Source organism: Echinops telfairi, unplaced genomic scaffold (assembly GCF_000313985.2).
Source record: "Echinops telfairi isolate 266 unplaced genomic scaffold, ASM31398v2 ScPeMD7_1;HRSCAF=3_0, whole genome shotgun sequence".
NCBI classification, from domain to species: Eukaryota; Metazoa; Chordata; class Mammalia; order Afrosoricida; family Tenrecidae; genus Echinops; species Echinops telfairi.
Window position 1 is genome coordinate 88,988,386 of NW_022103896.1, and position 15,392 is coordinate 89,003,777.

At 38.5% G+C, this 15,392-nt stretch overlaps 1 protein-coding gene across 1 annotated transcript in view; it reads right to left on the reverse strand.

Moving 5' to 3' along the window:
- Nucleotides 1-15,392, reverse strand: part of CA8 (carbonic anhydrase 8) — a 202,232-nt gene that overhangs the window by 42,725 nt on the left and 144,115 nt on the right. Inside the window, exon 8 of the mRNA XM_004697578.2 lies at nucleotides 14,405-14,573. Coding sequence (XP_004697635.1) covers nucleotides 14,439-14,573 — 135 coding nt within the window. The 3' untranslated portion in view covers nucleotides 14,405-14,438. The remainder of the gene's footprint in view (nucleotides 1-14,404; nucleotides 14,574-15,392) is intronic.

The window sequence follows — 15,392 nt, forward strand, 5'->3', positions numbered from 1 at the left end:
TGCTGGAAGTGATAGAGGACTATATTAGAGTAGCAGGATACAAGATCAACAAGCAGAAGTCAACTGCATTACTATATATAACGGATGGGATTACAAAAAAAGAGTTCAAGAAGGTAGAACCCTTCACAATTGTGAAACATAAACTGAAATATCTAGGGATAAAACAAACAGAAAAACAAAAGATCTTTATGAGGAAAATTATAGAATATTAGTACAAGAGACCAAAATGGAACTTTACAAATGGAAAAACATCCCATGCTTGTGAATTGGTAGACTCTATCTTGTAAAAATGTCAGTCCTGTAGGTATGTAGGTTCAATGCAATCCTGATACAAATACCAGCATCATTTTTCAAAGAAAGGAAAAAACTGACTACCCTATTCATATGGAAAGAGAAGTCCAGAATTGGAAAAGAACTCCTCATGAAGAGGTGTGTGTGTGTGTGCATGCGTGCAGTGTGTGCGTGCGTGCGTGTGGTGGTGGGGGCGGCAGCACTTGCATTACCTGACTTTAAAACTTATTATACAGCCACAATTGTCAAAACAGCACAGTACTGGTATAATGACAGATACTTGACCAATGGAGAAGAAAATAAAATGCAGAAATAAAAACAGCAGAATACAGACAATGATCTTTACTAAGGGGCCCCCAAATCAAATGGGAAGTGGATGTCCTTTTTAACAAATGGTGCTGGAAAAACTGATATCAACCTGCAGAAGAATGAACCAAGACCTTTACCTCACCCTGTACGCAAAGACAAGTTCAAGGTGGATCACAGACCTCGAGGTAAAACCCAAAACTAACAGGCTCATCAACAAAAAAATAGGGACAAAGCTAAGAACCTTAACACGGGGAATACATTGACTATCAGCAATAATGAAGGATACTCACTCAGAGAAAGAGAACATTGATGTGTGGAACATACTAAAGATAAAACACTTGTGTGTATTAAAAGACTTCATCAAGAGAGTAATGAGAGCCCATATACTGGGAAAAGATATTTGGTCATGACATATCAGACGAAGGTCTTATTTCTAAAATCTACAGAATCCTGCAACTTTACAGTAAGAAAAAAATGAATAGCCCACTGACGATGTGGGCAAAAGACTTGAATAGAAGATTTACAAGAAAAAAACCCTCAAACGGTCAATAAATATATGAGAAAATGTTCCTGATCTTCAGCCATCTAGGAAATGCAAATCAAAACAACTATGAGATACCACCTAACACCCACAAGGATAGCCCAATTCAAGAAAACAGAAAACAACAAATGTTGGAGGGGTGTGGTGAGATAGGAACTCTCATTCACTGCTGGTGGTCTTGTAGATCCATACAGACACTGTGGAAAGCAATCTGGCAATACCGAAAACAGATAGAAATCCAGTTCTCTTATGACCCAGCAATTCCATTACCCAGAAGAAATAAGAAATAGGCCATGACCAGACATCTTTACTCCAATGTTCATTGCTGCACAGTTCATAATCACAAAGAATTGGAAACAGCATAAATTTCCATATAGACGAATGGATAAAAAAAACTCTAATATATACAAACGATAGAGTATATTATGCATCCCTAAAAAACAGTTATAGAATGATGGAGCACCTCGTCTCATGGAAAGAGCTGGAGGACAGTATGCTGAGTGAAGTTAGCCAAGCAGAAAAGGACAAGTACAACATGAGTCCACTGAGGTCAGTTCAAACAACAGAACAGGCATAGAGGGAAATGTACATATCACACAGTTCCCAGGCTGAGGACCAGGTACTCTGGCAAGAGCCAAACTAAACACAATGATGCAAATGTTGTTAAAATTTTTTTTAAGATGCAGATAACAATGGTGCAGAAATACATTTCCCCCCCCACCCCACCCCATATGCCTTTACAGCCCACAGAAAAAAGATGGCAAGGGGCAAAAGGGCTCTGATCCACCCAAGGGAAGGATATTGTTTATGTGTACACAGGAAAGAGAGAGAGAGAGAGAGAGAGAGAAGACGTCATTCTGGTTGGGTAAGTCTGGAGGGTAACATTCCTTCTTGGAGCAGTTCATCCACAGAGAAGACTGCAGGACTGGCCCCAGCCCAAGCCATGACGTCCCCTCCCTAGATGACATTACTACAGGGGACAGCACTGAAGATACAGTTCAGGGAAAGCCTGACCAGCCCACATGGGACAAACCAAGAGGGGAGTGCAACAGATCAGCAATGAGAGCAAAGACACTGTGGTAGTTACATAATCTGGTGTCAATTTGGAATTTGAGAGGATTAAGAGTGAAGGGGGGAGTCTAGTCTGTCAATCAGGTCATAGCCAATGAGGCCTCTGTGTGGGCATGACCTTCTCCTGAGAATTCAGGGAGCTCCTGGATTTCCTAGGAGGTGGGTGACATCCTTTCTCTCAGTTCACTCCCTTGGAGACTCTCTACTGACAAGACTGACTCCCTGGGAGACATCCCTGAGGAGAAGCCACATGGACCTACCCTAATGCAGCCCTGGGTGCTGGAGAGGCCACATGGAGACCCCTGCCAGCACTGAGATGCTTACAGTGCCACTGGATCCACAGGACTTCCCACCCACTGTCCTGTGATCTTCCTGCATTTAGCATCATTGCATGTGCTTCATGAGTCTGAAGAGGACTTTATAGCTTGGTATCAGACATATGGGCTAACATCAGATTTATGGACTTGATCTGGACTGGGCTGGAGTGTTTCCTCAATATTCAATTGCTCTTGTATATAAAACTCTTTCTTATACACATACATGTGTCTATGAATTTGTTTCTCTAGTCTACCTGGGCTAACACAGATTCGAAGTCCCTGAGGAATCTCGATAGCAGACATCTGATTCGCTTGGCACCTCATCTGAACTGGTTGGCGGTGGGGGGTGGGGATACACACTGAAGGTTAAAAGGTATAATGGGGTGGGGGTGGAGCATTAGACTGCTTCAGCCTTGTCTGCAGGAAGAGCAATGGGGTCTTGTAGAAGGCGTCCCCCTGGACAACAATGCTGAGGACTAAAAGTACACAAGTGCTGTTGGGTAAGTGGGCCCCAGGAGATAGATCCCTGAAAGAAAAGGGGAATTAACCAATAGATTTTTTCAGGGCCTGCTCACTGTTTAACAGAAGGACGCTCATCTACTCAGGGTCAGGACAATAGTTTGACATGAAACAATGTGCAAGGCTGCCTGTCCCCCCTCCCCCCACCCATCTTTTCTTTCTCTTTTGGTGTGTATCTATATGATAGGCAAAACAATCCTAAGGAGATAGCAACGGGATTGAAGGTTCCACGGGGTGGGGTGGTGGAGCATAAGACAGGAGAAGGAGGTACGTGGGCGGGAAGGGGAGCAATGAGCCAATAGGACAAGGACAGGAGGGTAGCAAGGGATCTAATAAACGTGATGCTGAGGAGGGTTTGGCACTCCTTGTCGTGTTTGGTCAATAGAAATGTATCCGAGAGGAATTACTGAGAGGGGAACAATGGGTAAACATGATGGTGGGGAAGGATGAAAGAAGAAAGAAAGAGAGGAAAGAGCAAGAAAGTAAAACTTGTATATACATTATAAACATACCTATGTATATATATATATATATATAATATATATATATATATATTATATATATACACACACACACACACACACAACAAGGAAGCAGATGGACTTTGGGCCTTTACTTTAATCTTACCTCAGTACAAGAACAGTTTGTTCTAATAAGGTGGTAATGTATGAGACTCGCCTTCCCGAAATGATCACTGAAGACCAAATGGGTCATAAGCAAATGTGGTGAATAAAGCTGATAGTGCCCGGCTATTAAAAGATGGCAACAGATGTACAGCTGTGCTTGTCACAATGGATGGATAGATGGATTGTGATAAGCGCTGTACAAGCCCCCAATAAAATGATTTTTAAAAAAAAGATATAGCATCTGGGATCTTAAAGACGTGAAGTTAAACAAGGGGCCATCCTGCAGGGAAGCAACAAAATCCACATGGAAGAAGCACACCAGCCTGTGTGATCATGAGGTGCTAACTGGAAGAAATATCAGATGTTCAAAAACAAGTGACCAAATTCACGTGAAGGCGCATAGGCAAAGTGGAGACCCAAAATCCACCTGTAAGATAATTGGACAGTCCCTCACAGAAGGGCCACATAGAAGGGATGATATATCCAGGATGCAGTAAAGCATTGTTAAAACACATAACTATCTTCTAGTTCTTTAATATTTCCTCCCCCTATTACTATGGTCTTAGTTTTATCTCATTAATCCTGTTAGTCCTGCATATGTTCATTTGTATAATTAACATCATTCAATGTATAAAATCCAAGATAGATAAACCCTTCAGAAACAGTAACGGTGGTAATGATTCCTTGAGAGTATGAAGATAGAGGTGGGGAAGGGGTAACTGATAGCAATGATGATAATATAACCCCACTCAAGGGGAATGAATAACAGAAGGGCAGGTGATGGATACATTGGATGGTGTAAGATCCAGAGGTGGGTGGGTGGGGGAGGAGGAATAGCAATAATAATAATAATACTTAATAGAATAATAAAATTTAATATTTAATATACTTCAGGGTAGGGGGAAGACCAAGGGGAGTTGATAGCAAAGAGTTCAAGAAGAAATAAATGTTTTGTAAACGATGGTGGCAACAATTACAAAATCATACTTGATCTACTTTATCTATGGATTGTTACAATATCTGTAAGAGCACCCAATAAAAATGGGGGGAGGGGTAAGAAAAGAAAAATATATAATAAAAAACAAACCAAAATGGATGTCAGAATAGATTCTGAAAATTGCTCTACAATGCAGAGAATGAAAGTTACTAGAATAAATGATGAAGTAAAATTTCTGAACAGACTCTAAAGGGTAACTATGAGCCAAAATCAACTCGCAGGCACTGAGTCTGGCTTGGGAATATTTTATGCGTATTTTATGGAGTGGAAACTATTCCCATGAGGAGGAAACACAAATCTTTCTTTCTGTCGGCTTAAAAGTGGGTGAAGGCTGAGTGTGGAGGGAGGGGATGGAAAGCTTAGGCAGGTATCGGATCGAGGAGCATATGCACCCTTCAAGCTGACTCCATGAAGCTTGGTAGCTTTCTCTCTTTGTTATAGCGCCTCTTTGATTTGATTTAAATTAGATCTTTCACACAGGGGACTGAGGTCTCCTGGAAACCTTCCAAAGGTGCGTTTTGTTGGAGTTGTTTGTTTGTTTTTTTAATCCAACAAGTAGTACGTGGAAGTTGGTTGTTGGGAACATCATTACCATTATTAACCTAAATCACTTCTCCAGCCATTGTCTTTACTGGTAAAATGGAAATAATGCCCGCCTCGATGAGTATATAATTATTTACTACGCAAAGTGCTCGGTCCAGAGTTTGTTAAAGTCTAAGTTGGAGTTGTTGTTGTTCTTTTCACTTTACTATTTTACTAGCTTACGATTAATGTTTTACTACAAATAATTTAAGCTCTTGGCACCAGAAAAAAGTACAGCAGGTCTGTGACGTAGGAGAAAATCAGCACCCGTGTTTCCGTTCCAATGTGCTGCCGAGGGGGGAGTGGCGGCATTCATAGCCCTGATTTTGCTTTTGTGATGTATTTTATATGGACGATGCCCGGCATGTAGTAAGGACCCACACTTCTTATTTGGTTTGTTCTCTTTGAACTTTCTTTGATCTTCTCCTGAGGGGAAACCAGGTCACACAAAGCACAAAGGACTGAGCTTCAACCTCGGAGGCCATAATCTCCCGGTGCATTAGTTCCATAGAAAAGGACTTTAGTTGTATGAAGAGTTTGCTGCGTTTCCCATCCCTTTCAAGAGAGCTGGTCCAACTATGTTTGAAAGGTGCTCTCAGGTCTAACTGTGACCAACTCTGAGTTGCTTGTAAATGAATCTGCCTGGTTCTAGGGAGGGCAGAGTTGCACGCCCACGCCCCAGTTCTCAGAGACACCCTGCCGCTGAGGTGATTCAGACTCATGACAACCCTGTAGAACAGAGTAGAGCTGCCCATGTGGGTTTCAGAGGCTGTAGCTCTAAACAATAAATAAAAATCTGAACAGAAAACTCCAAAGGGCAGCTTGAGAAGGCAAAGGCAATCATCACAGTTAAATGCACACACACTTGGTTTTAGAAAACCAAAAAGGAAGAACATGCTCAATATTTCTCAAGCTGAAAGAACTGAAGGAAAATGTAGTCAAGCTTCAAATTTTAACACTGAAGGATTGCACAGAAAAAGTAAAGAATACCGCAGGGAGCATCCAAATATGATGGAAGCGATCTAAGGGGTGGGGAGTGGGGGTTGGTATAGCTTCGAGGTAGCAAGAACAGGAAGCTCTCCTCAGCAACTACTGGAGAAGTTCCACTAGGATGGATATCCACACTTCCTGGCAGTGAGAAAACCCACCTTAAGCTAAGTATCAATAATGGCATTAACATCAATGGATTAAAGGCACTAATAATTAAATGCACCAATAAAAAGACAGACAGTAGCAGACTGAATTAGAAAACAATATATATCTATCAGCTGCTTACAAGAGACAAAACTTAAACTCAAAGTCAAAAATAGACAAAAATCAGTGAATGGCAAAAAACAATCAATCCAATAGCAATCATAAAAAGGCAGGAACGGCAATATTAATCTCTGACGAGAAACTCAAAGGCTAACAATAACAGAGACAAGAATCGACATTACATAATGATTAAAGCAGCAGTTCTCAACCTGTGGGTCATGACCCCTCTGGGTAGAAAGACCCTTTCACAAGGGTCGCCCAATTCATAATATAGAAAAATTACAGTTACGAAGTAGCAACGAAAATATTTTATGGTTGGAGGTCACCACATGAGGAACTGTATTAAAGGGCCGCGGCATTAGGAAGGTTGAGAACCACTGGGTTAAAAGAACAATACAACAGGAACATATAGGCACTCAATGAAAGACCCTCAAAATACATCAATCAAATTCTCGCAGAGTTGAAAACAGAAATACACAGCTTGACAATAATAGTAGGAAACTTCAACACACCACTCTCAAGGAAGGTCAGAGTATCAGGAAACCAGCTCAATAAAGACAGAAGCATTTAAAACCACAATCAACCAGCTCCGCTTCTAGGCACATACAGTGCACTCAACTCTTCTCTAGTGTTTATTGTACGTACTCTAGAATAGATCACATGTTAGGCCACAAAGCAGGCATCAACAAATTAATAATATTGAGAAACTACAATTCATTTTCTCAGATCACAATACTAAGAAACTGGAAATCAACAATAAAAGGAATGGAAACAGAAAGACAAACATGGAGACTAAACAACATATTACTTACTTAAAAATGACTGGACATTAGATAAAATAATTAGACATAATTAAGAAAGTCTTGAAACAAAATAGAACGATAACACATTATACCAAAATACTTTAAACAATTCATAGCAACCAACACACACATTTATTAAAAAAAAAAGCAAAATTAACACCTTAACACAACACCTCCAACAAGTAGAACAGGGAAAAAATACAAACCTTCCAACAACAGAAGAAAAGAAATCATAAAGACTAGAGCACAAAAACTTAAAAACAATCTTTAAAATCAACAAGAAGATGGTTCTTTGAAAAGATTGTCAAAATCCACAAACTGTTGTTAAATTTAACAAAGAAAAGAAAGAGAAAAATCCAAATACCTAAAATAAAACATGAAAGGGGAAACATCACAACAGATTCACAGGAATTAGAAGAAAAATAAAACATTACTATAAAAATTTGCAACCCAACAATTTTGATACCCTAGGAGAAATGGACAAATACTGAGATAATCACTGTAGCAAATTGTGGTGAAGAAACTAGATGGTATCAGATAGAACAGAGTCTGGGGTCTTAACGGCTTGTCTCCAAATAGCATCAACTAAGACCACATAGAAGAAGCACCAGGCTGTGGGATCCAAGTACATCATAAAATCCAAATTCAAAGGATGGAATGTTATCAAAGTTAAATTGTGAACATCAAGTTTGCAGAAGGCTATGGATGACAGTGGAAGCCCAAAATTCCATTTGCAGGGCCCCCATATGTATTAAGTCTCCAGGGAATCCCCTCTGAACAGAGTCCAAGGATATGAATTACTTTGCTAGCATACAGAGAGCACTGTGAATCCAATGATGGTAGGTAAAATTAGGTTAAATTGTAATACCTTGTTATATGATCTCCCTTTTGGCCTATTTTAAAGTTGTTCCAGTTTTTAAATATTTTCTGGTTTATTTTATTTTATTTATTTTAAATTTTAAAAATTAGTTTTATTTCAACTTCCCTCAATTAAAAATCTTAAGATCAACTTTCAGAATGGCATTATGAATTTCATGGACACTCTCCCCAATGAAATAATGATAAATGATTAAATTACAAAGAGCAAAACATTTAAACTTTTTGAAGAGCATCTTAACATAAAATCAACAGAAAAATATATTCCAGATAATCTACTACATTTTAGAAGTAACAAGAGTCCATGGTATTTAAGGTCTGGCTTACACTCACCAACCCCTCATGGTGTATGACAGAAGCACTAAGTGATGGAAAAGAGGTTTTCTCTTCCCTCAGATCTCAGTGGAATGTAACAATTTGTCACTGGGAGGTGGCTGCTACCTGCATTTTCATCCCTGTGACTAAATTGTAGAATTTCTACTATTCCAAGTCATTGTATCTGAGAGGTTTGGGACTCTCTTTCTTCACCGTAGCTATTGAGCTCTCATAATCTTGTAAGTTAGAGATTCTGTGCTAGGAGAAGCAACCTGAGAAGAATACTTGCTAGAACCACTTTTAAAGCAAGGTTGTGACTTCAAGAGAGGCAGGCTGCTGTACCTGTCTCCAGCTTCAGACCCATGTTACAGAAGGTATGTCTAAAGGAGAGGCATAGTGTAACAACAGCGAGGTCTCCATCTCTCCCTGAGGGGGCAGGCTTTGAAACACAGAAATGAGCACAGGGAATTTCAAAGCTGAACCAAGCATCAAACGAAGAAGCAAATGTATTACCATGGAGTCAATTCTGGCTCATAGAAAGCCTACAGGACACACTAGAACTGCACCCGGCGGTTTGCAATACTATAACTCTTTTTTCAAATAAAAGAAGGTTATTGGCATATAAGTCATATATCATGGAATCTAATAGTTCAATCATATTAAGAAGAGTTTTATAAATCAATTTAGCATCACAATCAATTTTAAAACTGTGTTAGTCTGGGTAGAGTAGAGAAACAAATTCAAAGACACTCGTGTGTGTATAAGAAAGAGCTTTATGTACAAGAGCAGTTGAATATTGAGAAAACATTCCAGCCCAGTCCAGATCAAGTCCGTTGGTCTGATATCAGCCCATATGTCCAATACCAATCTATAAAGTCCTCTTCAGACTCACGAAATACATGCAATGACACTAAATGCAGGAAGAACACAGGCCAGTGGGTGGAAATCTTGTGGCTCTAGGGGCAGTTGAAGCATCTCAGTCCTGGTAGGGGTCTCCACGTAGCCCCTCTGGCTCCAGAGCTCTAGCGTAGCTCCATATGTCTTGTCGATGGAAATGTCTCGCAGGGAGTGAACCTATGTCTTGCCTCCAGCGAGCTAATTGTCTCCTTAGTGCCTCCAAATGAGGTCATCAAGCTGCGACCTGATTGACAGGTTAAACCCCACCCCTTCACTCTTAATCCTCTCAAATTGACAACAGATTATATAACTACCACACGAACATTTTCTTTTTTCCTTGTACTCATTGTTATTGTCTCCCTATTTCTCCCTAACTTCCTCCGCTATACCCCCAAGAAACCATTAATACAATTACTATCGCTAAAGATTGACCTATCCTGGATTTCATATGCCATAAAACATTCAAAAACAACAATAACAAAGTAAAACAGAGAAAAGCCTCAAGGGATAAGAAAACAGAAAATATTAAAAATTAGAACAAGTTTAAAATGGATCAAAGGGGAGATCACATGATAAAGTTTTAAATTTTAACCTAACTGCATCTGCAAAAATCCACTTTGCAATGCAATCTGTATGATAGCAAAGCTATTCATATCCCTGGTGTATGGTCATAAAGGATTCACCAGAGACTTTGTCCATTTGTATTTCCTTGTTCATCTTTTTTTTTTTCAAACTGAAAAAAATTTAAAATGAGTCAATAGAGAGATGAAATGATAAGATATTGCATTTCAACCTAACTACACCTGCTATAGTCGACAATGCTCTCTTGCTAACTCTTGAGGCTGTTCACATCCCTTGACTATGGACACAGGCTATTCCTGGCAAACTTAATCCATGTGTAGACCCTTCAAATGGACGTTGGCTCTAGAGTGTCATGCATCTAGAAGGAATAAAGAAGACCGAAGAAGAATCGATGCATTTCAATTGTGGTGCTGGAGAATATGGAAAGTACCATGGACTACTGAAAGGACAAATCCTTTTAGAAGTATTGGAAGAAGTAAGGCCAGAGTGCTTCTGAGCATCAAGGATGGCAAGTCTTACATACTTTGGACATATTGTCAAGAGAGAGCAGTCCCTGGAGAAGGACATCATATTTGCTAAAGTGGATGGAAAGCAAAAAAGAGGAAGGCTTTTCAGGAGATGGATTGACACAGTGGCTGCATAAATGGGCTCAAGCATAGGCATCATTGTGAGGCTGGCACTGGAGCAGGCACTGTTTTGTTCTGTTGTGCATTGGGTCCATATGGGTCGGAGCCTACTTGATGGGATGTCACAACAACAAGAACAACTGTGTTACATTGCCTTCTGTGCCCTCTGTTCTTTTGAGGGGCACAGCATCCTTCATAGTCCTTCCTTCAGAAAGACTTGCTGTGGAAAACCCACTAAGTTAACTGGAGTTATCTCTGCTTTCTTTTCAATTGAGATGTTACTGTCTTTTGTCTACTCATCGTTGGTTTATTTTTTGTTTGTTTCTTTGCTTCCTGTTTGTGTCTTGTGTGATATTCAGTTTACGGAATCCAGAAGAAGTAAACTTATAAAAACAGTAGCTAGATTCAAAACTATCAAAGAGCCCTGGTAGCATAGTGGTTATGTGTTGAATTGTAAACTGCAAGAGCAGTCATTCAAAACCACCAGCTTTTCCTCAGGAGAAAGATAAGGGTTTTATTCCCTTAAAATAGTTATAGTCTTGGAACTTCACAGGGCAAGTTCTATCTTGACCTAAAGAGTTGCTGTAAATTGGCATAAACTTGATGGCAATAGGTTGATTTTGTTTTTGTGTTTGTTTTTTTGAGGGGCAATGGGAAGCTAACAACAATGAGTATAGGAAGAAAATTCTCTGAAATTGATTTAGGTGACGATTGCACAACCCACTTAATAAGATTGAATGATTAAATTGTATGTTCTATGGAGTAAATGCCAAAAAATGATTTTTTAATTATAGAAGGAATACACAGAGTCACTGTACCAAAAAGAATTGCTCAACAATCAACCATTTCAGGAAGTAGCACATGATCAAAATCAATGGTATTAAAAGAGGTCTTTTTACTTAAGTCCTACGAAGACATTCACAAAACAAAACAATACACAGTAAAAATCACGAGACTTCAGAAATTGAAAAAATACCAATAGAAATATTTCAACAAACAAAGGCAATGCTGGAAGTACTCATTTGTATATGCTAAGAAATGGGGAAGACATCTGACCAAGCAAGCAGAAATGACCTGTTTTTATACCTACTCCAAAAATAGATGATCCAATTGAATGCAGAAATTATCAAACCATGTATTAATATCACATGCAAGTAAAATGTTGCTGAAATAATTTTAAAATGCTTGCAACATTACTTTGACAGGTAGCTGTCAGAAATTAAAGCTGGATTCAGAAGAGGACATGGGATGAGGGAGACTTGCTCATCTAAGATAGACCTTGGCTCAAAGCAGAGGAATCAAGAGAGATGTTTACTTGGGTTTTAGTAAACAGTCTACCGTGTAGATCATAACAAAACATGAATAACATTGAGAAAAATAGGAATTCCAGAACACTGAACTGTGCTCATGAGGAATCTATCTGTATGTATAACAAGAGACAGCATTCAAACCGAGCAAGGGAATACTGAGTGGTTTAAAATCAGTAAAAATGTGTATCCAGTAGAGATAGCCTTTCACCATACTTGTTTAATCTATATATTGAGCAGCTGGATCATATGATGAAGAAAGCATCAAATGGGAGGAAGGCTCATTATCAGCCTGGGAAATGCTTCCCGAAAGCCAAGAAGACATGAAACACTAATGAAAATTAAACAAACAAATCTGAAAAGAAAAATTACCATAAATGGAGAAAAGATTGTAGCTTTAGGATGGTGAAGGACTAGGCAGTGTTCATTTCTGTCACTCTGAGTTGGAAATGACTGAGAGAAAAGAAAGAAAACACAGAAAATATCTCTGTTACCTACCGAAGGACATGCATTGTTCTTATGCTGGGTGGAAATGTTCTACGTGTGCTCACTGGGTCCAGTTCCCTTGTTATTTTACCTCAGTTGTCGGTGTTTTTAGTGATTTTCTCCTTATTCTGCCAGCAGTTGAAAGTGGCATATTAAAGTCCCCCAGGGTTATCGGGGGCTATAGCCTGTTTCTCCTTTCATTTTAGTAATTGTTTCATGTACTTTGGAGCATTCTAGCTAGATGTATATATATATACATCAATATATATATTGATGTTAGGTGTATTCTTATGTCTTCTTTCTGGATTGACTTTTTTACTACTATGTAATGGCCTTATTTCTCTTTTATAGTATATTTTAATGTAAATTTCTGTATTGGATATTTTGATGTAAATTGTGATAGGGGTAAGACCACTCCTACTCTTTTAAAAAAAAACTGATTTCAAGGAATAGTTTTCTGCATTCTTTTATTTTTAGTCTTTGTATTCTTATAGTTAAATGTATTTCTTTTAAACAGCAAAATGAAGGACCATGGATTATTTTTGTTTCCTATGTGTATTTATTTTTAAATTCATTCTGCCACTCTGCTGTTTGAATGGAGCACTTAGATCATTTATATTTAAGATTATTACTTAACATAAAATACCCATTTCTCTTGTTTTTTTGATTTTTTTAAAATTTGTTCTAATTTTTTTTTTTGCTTTTCAACATTTTTTTTAAATCACTTTATTAGGGGCTCATACAACTCTTATCACAATCCATACACACATCAATTGTGTAAAGCATATTTGAACATTCATTGCCCTCTCCTGTTTTTTATATCGTGTTTCGCTTCTTATTTTTGGTTTGTTTTGTTTGGCTGCTTTCCTGTTATAAGCCTTTTTCCATTCTTCTTCTCTTTTGAGGTTTTTTCCTTGGTGAGTTCCTAGTGGTTCCCACACATATTAATGAGCCCTGGTAGTGCTGCATGCACAAGGCTGGCCTTTCAAACCCACTAGCCACTCTGTAGGAGAAAGAGGAAACTACATTCCCACAAAGATTTACACCCATAGTCTCAAAAAAACCCATGTGTGGTCAGAATCAACTCATGGCAATGACAACACTTATATTACATGATACAACTGATGATTATAACAATGTTTAACATAAGACCAATAACAAATCTACTCCTGAGATGTTCCTCTTTCCCACAGTTGTATGTTCCCATTAATTACATACTTGGTAAGTATGTTGGTAAATTTACTTTGTACTTATTTCTTGGTAAATTTACTTTATACATATTTCCTACAAACTTGATGCTGTGTTACTTGCAGAGGTTAATTATTGAGCTGATTCTCTAACACTACCATATATTTGGTCCTAATTATTGCCAATGTTGCTGACTTTTTTTGTTTTGTTTTGTTTGACATCAGTCTCTATTCTCCTTTCAGGATCTTTATCCAATACCTTAAGTCTGGAAGAATTATGTTTTCTCGTTTGCAAGTATAATTTTAATTTTATTTTTTTTGCTTTCCTAATTATTGTGCCTGATTCACCTAATGTTAAAAACTCATCTCACATCTGTATACACAGAACCTACCAGACAGAAGGGGCTCAATAATGATTTCAAGCATGCTTGGGTTTTCTTAATTGTTCGAATATATTGATAACTAAACATTTCTTCTCATTCATACAAAGATGACTTTATCTGGCTTTCATCATCTCCAAAAACAAGAGAAGGGAGGGTGACTTATACTGGGTAACCTCGAAACTAATTATTTCAAGGAGCCTACGAGGTATGACCTATATTGTTCCAAGGAGCTTTTTACTCTACCGAAAGACATTCAGAACACACCGCTGTTACCATGGGTTCAAACTAAAAGAAACATGGTCCAATTTGTAAGGAGCTTAATATCAAATAGACATTCATTTTATGGCTAAAGTTTCATTATCACCAAAAGAATAACATTGGCATGACAGATTTGCCTAATTACATGCCTGATTTTCTGTATTTATTTGAACATACCCAGACGACGCAGACTCACTCCTCATCCCTTTGACTACTGAAAGGCGGCTCTGATGACTCTGTCACTAAGGGGCTGGGTGGGCCGAAAGTTGTCTCCCAAAATCCCATCACACCCTTCCACAAGCTCTGCTCCCTTCACATGTGTCCTCAGCCTTCGAAATTCTTCTATCTGATATCAAAAACAGAACAAAGCAGGTCAGTCATTTACTAGGTATTAACAAAGCTGTTGTTAGATATACAATTTGAAGCATGCATGAAAAAAAATCAAATTGCATACTTGAAACAGAGAAAGACATGTGAATTCTTGTAGGTGTAAGACATTACATAAAACTTTTAAAGCGGAATACAGTCAACAAGCACAGTGATTGAGATCTCTGGGAAACAGCTAACCATGGAAAGCGGCTGGTGCTATTACTAGGTTAATGAACCATATCTTGCAAGAAAGTTTTTATTTCTGTCTGTAACATGATCACACACTTTGCATGCATAACTTTATTCAATGAATTCTGATGTTTCTGTATTTTCACTTTAATTAGCTATTAGATTTGCTCCATGACAGTTTCATCCATGACTTTCTTGGCTGGGTATATAACCTTTTGAAGATCACAGGTCCAAAGAATACCACTGATTTCCCAAATACATATCTAAATCATCCATGTAAATTTCTAAGTTGGTCTCCCTTTATCAGGTGCTCTGTCTGGGCCCAATGGCCCACCTGTTGCATATGCTAAGGTACCCTGTCACTCTGCAGCTTTTCTAACTCACTTATCCTAAGCCCATAACCTTCCAGACATGACTCTCTGAAAAGAACTCAAGCAATAAGGAAGTTCACCTATCAATTTATTTACCACAAGGTTCATGCTCTGTTATTTCATTCAAATGCTACACTGCCATATTAAACAGACCTCCTTCATTCCTTACCCAGAAGAAACTGAAACTTAGTGAAAGTAACATTTCCAAATTATATAGGGGCAAATATCTGATAATT